At 53.5% G+C, this 8,918-nt stretch overlaps 1 protein-coding gene across 1 annotated transcript in view; it reads right to left on the reverse strand.

Annotated features, from left to right (window-relative positions):
- The window catches only part of Gabbr2 (gamma-aminobutyric acid type B receptor subunit 2), a 344,134-nt gene that overhangs the window by 146,611 nt on the left and 188,605 nt on the right, over nucleotides 1-8,918 (reverse strand). The window contains exons 5-6 of the mRNA XM_013351873.2: nucleotides 4,841-4,906; nucleotides 690-890 (exon numbers count right to left, since the gene is read on the reverse strand). Coding sequence (XP_013207327.2) covers nucleotides 690-890; nucleotides 4,841-4,906 — 267 coding nt within the window. The remainder of the gene's footprint in view (nucleotides 1-689; nucleotides 891-4,840; nucleotides 4,907-8,918) is intronic.

An 8,918-nucleotide genomic window follows, 5' to 3' on the forward strand; every position in this document is an offset into this window, starting at 1 on the left:
TCCCTCCCTCCCTCCTTTCTTTCTTTCTTTCTTTCTTTCTTTCTTTCTTTCTTTCTTTCTTTCTTTCTTTCGACAGGATCTTATTAATGCAGCCTAGGCTGGCCTGAAACTCCTATGTAGCTGAGGTTGGCCTAGCACTCCTGAGGACTAGGATCACAGGTCTGTGACAGCAGGGTCAGCTATGGCCGTCTCTCTCATTCTGAAAGGGGCAGCAGGAATTTGCATATTGCCCACCATCAACCTTGCAAGTCCAGGGGGGCAGAGGCTTGCCCAGTGGTGAAGCACAGCTGGGCCCGGCCCCAGCTGGCTGGTCTGCAGTGTGTCACCCCAAGTGTGTGAGAACCACCTAACCTAGGGAAGCATCAGTGAGCTGGTTATCAGGAGAGAGATAGGAGCTTAGGAAGTGACTCTGGCCGTGGCTAGCGTCCCACAAGTTGAGGCTCTATTCCTTAGGTGTAAACAACCACACTGTCTATCCTGTGTCACGTGCTGCCGACCCAGCCCCCTCTCCTCACTGGATCCTCATGCTGTCTGGATAAAGAGTCAGCCACCTAGCCCTGTCTCCAAGTGTTGCTGCTCAGGGAGGTCAAGTAACTTGCTTGGAGCACACAGCCCCTCTGAGACACATTGTCAATGTTTACCAACAGAACAAGCCAGGTCGGTCAGGAGGGGTAAACTTTACCACTGACCTTCCCTGAGATGGTCTTGATCTGTTTGGAGCTCAGGGGCTCGAAGTCCACTCCGATGTAGCCCTCCATGGCCGCCAGGAGGCTCCTGCGCAGGCAGCGGGAGGAGTTGGCCTCCACGTGCACCTGATCCCACCACGCCGGCTCGTACCAGCCTGGGATGATCCACTGGTACTTGCTGCCGAACATGCTCTCCTCGAAGGCCTGTGGGAGATGGGCAGAGACTCGGGATCAGCGGGGCTTCGAGTGTCAGGAAAGGGTGGGAGAGCCATGCTTCCTCCTCCCAGAGGGTGAACAAACTTCTGCAGGCCCCCTCTCCCCATCACTCTAAGGACCTCAGGTAGCTGCAGGAAGGCCTAAAACCTGGAGAAACCGAGGACTTTGATGGAGGGAAAGGGAACTGCTTATGGAGAAGCAGGTGGAAGGTTCTGGTACCGCACCTAAGAGCAGTGTGATTCACCATGAACTTCCTGGTGACTCAAGAGAAAAGGGCAGCAGGTTTCCATAAAGCTCTCGTCACCCATGAGGAACAAGAAGCGCATTCCTGGTCGTTAGCCCTAAAAGGTGCCTTACACCCAGGATGCTATCAGAACCACAGGTATGCACCAACATCCTCTCTACAACAGAGTTCTCAAAGCTGCTTGAGGCTGGGAGACAGCTGCCTCCTTTATGGAGTTCTTTCATGTTTTTGGACTCACAATGCTTCTCTCCTAGACACCGTACTTCTAATGATGAAACAGCTCATTTTTTTTCCCTAGCGACTACACTAATTGTGCCCCAGCCAGAGTTTCGGGGATGGGCACAGAGAACTCATCTTTCACACGCATTACAAATTCACAGCTGGACAAAAGCAGGCAGCAGCTGGGGCCTCTGATGAACAGGGTTCAGCTTCCGAAACACTGTTTACAGGAGGATAATGCAGGGTTCTGACCGGGAACAAGACTTGGGTGTTTTGTTTTCTTTTTGAGACAGTCTCGCTGTCTAGCCTGGGCTGGTTTTGAACTTGTGACCCCAGAGTACGGCCGGGATGATAAGTGGTGTCCTCATTCTGGGAGGGACTAGCTTTAGGAACAGGAGGAAGTCCCCAAATCCTCGGTCACACCTTCAGGGGCAGGTCTTGTGAGAGTCCAGCCCCTCATCTGCCACCTGTGTGGGACCCCCCCCCCCCACACACAGTCTGACCAGGGCCTGGCTAGCCTAGGGGAATAGGCTGTTATCTCCCCCTGTATAGATGAAGACTGCCCAACTTGAGGTGAGGAATTTCCCTAAACAAAGCTACTGAGAAAAAAGATTCCAGGGCCACCTTCTCTTAGCAAAACAAAACCTTTCTGGAAGCTTCTTTGATCTTAAAGGCCCTCCTGTCTACAGGAGAGGCATATTGCTAAGGAGGCACCGGGAACAAGGGGGCAGCACAAGGCCCAGTTCCGACACTCGCAGCTGTGACCAGCACCAGGACTGTGGACTGTACAGTGTTCAGGAGGCAGCAGGATCAGGGTAGCTGTGTGAGCAGACTCTCATGGTCCCTCCAGGCTGCTCCCTGAGGAACTTTTCCAGGAGACAGAAGCCTGGTCCATGGGGAAGACAGCGCAGGTATTAATGGTCTGAAGCCCTTTCTACCACTTTCTACCAGCTCCCAGCCTCTTGGTCCTCCTGCCTCCTCTCCTTCCTCCTCAGGGCAGCCAGGGGTCATGAGGTCCTTATCAATGTACAAAAGTCCTGTTCATCTCCGCTCCTTATCGCCTGTCCCCAAAGTCCCTTTTGTCCTGTGGAGAGCCTTGAATCACACGTGCAGGGCAGAACCACAGATGAAGCACCCATGGACAGGCTCACAGAAGGGTGTGGCCTGGCTCGGTCTACTGTCAGGAGGGAGTGGCCATGTGCCCGCTTCTGTGTTGGTCCCTGAGTGAAGAGTCCCTATGTGGGATATAGAGGGCTTCTTGAGGCTGGGACACTGATCTTCGTCCTTTGCCAGATGGAGGGTAGGGCTGTGGACCTCCAGGGACCTGTTTCCCTGGGACCTCCAAAGCTAAGTCGGGGCCAGTATACAGTGCTGGATGGTTGATGTCAACTTGACACAAGCCAAAGTCATCTGAGATACAGAACTTTAATTAGGAAAAAGCTTCCATGACACCAGGCTGCAGGCAAGCCTGCGGGGCATTTTCTTAATTAGTGACTGATGGGGGAGGGGGAGGGCCCAGACCATCACGGGTGGTGCCATCCCCGGGCTGGTGGTCCTGGGTTCTGTAAGAAAGCAGGCTGAGCAAGTCATGAAGAGCGAGCCGTAAGCAGCTCCGTGCCATAGCATCTGCTCGGTTTCTGCCTCGAGTTTCCAGCCTTGTTTGAGTTCTTCTCCTGAGTTCACTGATGATGAACCGTGCTCAGCAGTGGCGGTGCGGCACTAACGGAGCATGCGGTCTCTCTGCTTCCATGCATTCCCTGAGAGGCACAGATCGTGGATGTCCTTGAGGGTAAGCCCCAGCCAAAAGTCCAACCCAAAGCTCCAAGAGCCTCCTCCGTGGGTGAGCACCCAGCCATAGCAGTAAATTCTCACTATTAGCACGGAGATTTCTCCGGAGCACAGGCAGGATGGGAGGTGGGAGAGGAGGTAGGAGGGAGCCCAGCCTGGGCCTGTGGCCTGAGGCCGAGCTGGAGGACCCAAAGCAGACACCAGTGCTCATGGGACCACTTCTCTCTGGCCAGCACAAATGAGGGCTTTGAGTTGGAGCCAGGACACAAGGCCGTGGTGTGTGTTCTCAGCACACAGGAACTAGCCACTGGCCGGGCTCTTACATTCATCATTTTCTCCCAGAGTCCTTTGGTTTCTTTCTGGATGGACACTAAGGCTTTCAAAGGTCTAGGAAAATTGGTGGGTAGGGGTCAAGTGCAGCCCTTTCCAGAGTCCCTCCATGCAGGAGCTTGCTTGATACTCAGAGAATCCGTTTCTGGGCTCTCCTGCGGAAGGGAAGGCTTTTCTGAATCTCGAAATATTGTTGTGTCAGCGCTGGCCTCCTCTGAGCCTCTTCCTCACGTTTAGACCCTGCAGCCATCTCATTGCTCCTCAGGGTCCTGGTGCTCAGACCCCTTGGGACCCCTCCCAAGTCACCTTCCATCATGTCTGCCTTCAGACAGGAGGATCGGGGGTGGGGGGACCTTGGGGTTTGGGGCTCAGGTTTCATGAGAGAGTGTTGCGTCAGTTAATGTCCTCCGTGAGCTAGTGAGATGGGGTGACACTCTCTCTTTCAGAAGTATGCTGAAGCTGTAGGGGTCCAATGCCGGTGTGTCAGTGTGGAGCTGCAGTAGCTACCAGACTCCAACATCACCTCTTACCATTACCTCATCAGCCTCCCCCTGGGATGCCTCAACTTCCTCTCTTCGCTGCCAAGCTGGCTGGCTAGGGTAACCTGTGTGTCCTTGGCGTGTAGCCGCTTCTCTTCTGTCCCTCTTGGACCTGCTAGGGTCCTCTGTCTCTTCATTTAGCCTCACCTTCTATGTCCATCCTCAGCCTCCTCTGTTCTTCCCTACAGGCCTGCTGTTCATACCTCAGCCTGCTGTTCACACCTCAGGAAGGGCAAGAGAATGAGAGCTGTGGCCCCTTGCTAGAGACCACACCAAGCATGATCTTATACAGAAAGGCCAGGGGTGACATGCTGACTCATGACTGGGTTGTCACTTGGTGAACTTCCCTCCTGACCCGAGGGGAGCAAGCACAGCACAGCACAGCCATGGAAACAAACATGCTGCTCCTGGGTGCAACCCCTACCATGTATGTCATGAATAGATCATGAATAGATTGCACCAGGTTCAGGGCTCCACTCATGAGGTGGCTGAGGTCACTAAAGAAACCCCCTTACCTCACATGGCTACTGAGCAGGGTAAGTGGGACAAGGTATAAAAGCACTCGGTCACCCACTCCTTATATCCTTCCTAAGAGTAGACAGTGTGTCCTCTGCAAGTTCTGAACTCTATCTGCAGGGCACTGAGGGACCTGAGTCCCCTGGGGTGTCTGGAGTGTCCCGTGCTGACTCAGAAAAGCCCTGCAGCTGCTACAACACCCCCAGCACCCCCAGGACCATCCCGCTCTGAGCACAGCTTCTGACCCCAGGAGGGATTCCAGGCTGGAGAGGCTTGGTGAATCCAGGTGGAATCTCACTTACACAACAGAAGACTTTCGCTGCCATGTTCTGGTCAAACTGGCCAAGGATGATCCGCACGTCATTCCCCTGTGGGCAGAAGAGGATGTGAAGGTGAGTGATGGCATTGCCAGTGCCAGCACCAGGGGACCCTTCCATGCCAACATCGTAGCCAAGAGCTCTGCCGACAGGGAGGGAGGTGAGGCTCCCCTGTGCTGTGCACCCCCAGAGACTTGCTGCGCCACTCTTGGCTTATCCGCAATCACCCTCTCTGCTTTCATGGGTGACTCTGAGGCCAAACAGCATACCTCAGGCTCCCTGCTCCCTCTGCCAAGGAACTGGGCTATCTTGAATCTCCTTTCTCATTTTACCCACAGGGAAACTGAGGCCAGAGGAAGGTGATAGAGGCAGGACCCAAGTCAGCCACACCCTCCATAATGTCTTGGACTTTTCAGTCAGTCAGTCCCTGGAGATATCTTCTGAGCTCATAGAGCTCCCCAGTTCATAGTTTTCGGGGTGTTTTGGAGTTGTACTAAGACCTCAGTGCCATCAACAAGCCTCGGGGGTTTCCCTTTCTCATCTCAGCTCTACTTTACTCCTCTGTGATATGGGGACAGTGGTAGCGACTCCCTTGTATGAGTTCCGAGAGGACTCAGAGAAGCATCCTTCAAGAGGTGCTTAACACGGTGCCTGGCGCACAACAGGCGCCCAGCGTATGCCAGCTAGCCATGTGGCCGTAACTCCCCCAGGCCGTCTTTACTTTTTGCCTGCAAGCTCTACCCTAGCATGTGCTGGTTTTCTCTGTGTGGCTAACAGATGTGTGTTGCAGAGAAAGCCCACGAGACTCACTCACCTACGAAGCATTTACCCAGCCCCTGCCTGAGGCTCTTGGTCACTTTCTGGGCACGGGGATTCAGCCTGGACCCTGCCATCAGGAGGCCATCTGGGTACAGGCTGGCACCTGCTCCTGTCCTGTGGCTTCCTGCTTTGCAGGACCCAGATTTGCAGGGGGCACCATCTCCCTGCTGGCCTCTCCAGACACCCCAGACCTTCCGATGGTGGTGGGCAGGAAGCGTGACTTCAAAGATCAGTTTTTAGCATCTTTTAAAACTGGAAAATGCTGATTGAGAGGCCATCTTACTCATCATGTGTGTTAGCAAAATAGAGAAAGCCCTGTGCTAAAACTGGCCTTGGCTCACAAGAAAGAATGGAAAGAATGGGAGGGGGGTTGGACACAAAACCCCATACTTGCTAGGGAGAGGACTTTAAAGGGTCGTTTGCAGAGGCTGGAGGAAGGTGAGCCTTTGTCTCTGTAGTCTGCAGCACTATGAAAAGTTTCAGGCCGTCTCCTGTCCGTGGAAGGGCTCCCAGGCACACACCAGCCTCTTTGTTATGGATTGAAATCTTTTTACATTGTTTGTTAGTAACAGTGGCCATCTGTCCATCTGTCTGTCTCCACCCATTCATTGTTTATTCGTCCATCTTCTGGGTTTATTGTGCATCTGGATTGCTAACCCCACTTGCTAAACATGGTACAGAGAAACAGCCTATTGGGTTTCAGAGCCAGAGAAACTGGGTTCTGATCCCATGCCTGGGCTTAGTCTGCTAAGCCTGCATCTTGTCATGTCTGAAACAGGCACTGTCCTCCCTGCCCTGCTTTGTGGTACAGGTAACTGATTACAACACAAAATGCCTTCTGGTCTTCAGGATGCTCCCCCTGGCATCTTGTCATGACTGATCCCTCCTGTTTGTCCTCCTCAGATTCAGCCCCTGGTATCCCATTCTGGCCTCAGGTTTTGCTGCCTCCTGAGTGTAGTCATCCAGCCTGTGTCACCAGCATGGACGCATCCACTGCTTTCCACAGAACACCTCAATCGGTGTCTCCTGGCTCCTGCAACCCAACGTGTCCCAAGTTGAACCCTCATCTTTCTCTCGCAAGCCCCTTCCTCCTCCTGTTTCCATCTCTGGGAGTGGTACCTCACTCCCACTCGCCGAGCTGGAGACTGGAGTCATCTTCCACTTGCTGCTCTCCTTCCCCTCCCACGTTCCAGCCCCTCAGCGTGCCGGTTCCACCTGTTCACCAGCTCCAGAGTCAGCCTGTCCCTGCAGCCCTGTGCTCTGGGCTTGGTCACCACTTCTCTTCCCGTAGAGAATAGCTGGACCCCTGCCTTCATCCTACCACGTCCAGTAGCCTCTACAGAAGAGGGAGAATCACAGCGACCTCCAGTTCTGACAGAAAAAATCTGACATGGCTTTCCAAGGTATATCAGACACCCATCTCAGTCTCTTGAGCTTGAGGCTCTCGGCCAACTGCCTCCTGCGTCACATTTCCCTACTTTTCTATGGAGTAACAAAGAACTCCCTGAAGTTCCACAGTCACACCTGTTTGCCATTCATCCACCCACCACTTCATCCATCTGTCCATCCATTCATACACCCACTAACCGCCCATCCACCAACCCATCCATCCATCCATCCACCCACCCATTCATCTATCCACATACCCATCCATCCATCCATCCATCCATCCATCCATCCACCCACCCACCCATTCATCCACCCACTCATCCATCCATCCATCATCCATCCATCCATCCACCCACCCATTCATCCACCCACTCATCCATCCATCCATCCATCCATCCATCCATCCATCCATCCATCCACCAACCCGTCCGTCCGTCCATCCATCCATCCATCCATCCATCCAGCCATCCATCCATCCATCCATCCACCCACCCATCCATTCATCCATCCACCCACCTACTCATCCATCTATCCACCCACCCACCTATCCATCCGTCCATCCTCCCTCGCTCTGTTCCCTTTTGTGTACAAGCTGTACATCCTGAGTGTCCTGCTCTCTCCCCCTACTCTCCTGCATCACAGTTGCTCAGCCCTCATCTTAGCTCAGGCTCCCTTCCTTGTGATGCCACCGACCATCAAGCCCAGCAGCCATTCCCCTCTGGCCTGAGGACATCTACACTTTCCTTCCATCATGACCCACATTCACTTTTTAAAAAATCTTCTGCTGACCCTCTGGCCCCTGAGCCAGCACAGGGCACGATGTATGGCGCAGTAAGCATGCGTGTGGCCTGATGTAGGGAGAGGATGCTGACACAGCACTGGACTCCACGGTGGGCCCTTGGCTGCTCAGCAGCTTGACCTTCTGCAAGTCCAGAAGGCATGATTGTCACTGTATTGACGCCCTGCTAGTCCTGGGGCCTGCTACTGACTGGGTTTTACATGTCCATTTATGAAATGGACCAAAGAAACCACTTCTTCATGGTGACCAACTCACCACCTGCTGACAGATAAGCAACCAGCTCTGCCTTTCCATTTAGTCCAGTTAGTGTCTCTGTTGCCATGACAACTGTGCTTCAAGGACCACTCGGCTGTAGGCTCTCAAGCTGTGAGGTTTAGATGGGCCTGAGGAATCACAGATCCCAGAAGCCCCTTCCTAAAGAGGCCAGTGGCTCTCCCCAGCTGTGTAGCACCCAGAGTTGGGCTCTCACTCTGGTTCTCAGGACCCTCAGAGGGCCTGGAAGACAGGCACTGTTGGGAACCAGGAAGTCCCGAGGCAGCAAGCTATTTCTGTCTACTATGCTTCTGAAGAGCAGGAGGGCTGTTCCCAGGCTAGGAGGGCAGTGAGGAGCGTGGGCCAAGGGAGTGAGAGAAAACCTGGTCCTTAGGGAGATGCTGCCTTGAGATCAGGTGAAGTGTGGGCTCACATCTTGGATGGGACACATTCATCTGGAGTTAAGGTTGCATCTGAGGGAGTGTGGAGAGTGGTGTTCTCTCATCCTGGACTGGCACTTGTGTGTGGGTTCGGGGTTGGGGAGAAAGAAGTTCTAGGAAGGATGGAAAGCACACACACACACACGAGACACACACACATCACATACCCACATACACACACACTGTATACCACACACACACACTGTATACCATACACACTACACACACACACCACACACAAGATACACACATACACTACACACACGCTGCATACCACACACACATACACTACACACACACGTCACACAACACACCACATAACACACATACACACACCACATATACCTCACACACCACACAGACA

This window comes from Microtus ochrogaster, linkage group LG5 (genome assembly GCF_000317375.1).
Source record: "Microtus ochrogaster isolate Prairie Vole_2 linkage group LG5, MicOch1.0, whole genome shotgun sequence".
Classification (NCBI taxonomy): domain Eukaryota; kingdom Metazoa; phylum Chordata; class Mammalia; order Rodentia; family Cricetidae; genus Microtus; species Microtus ochrogaster.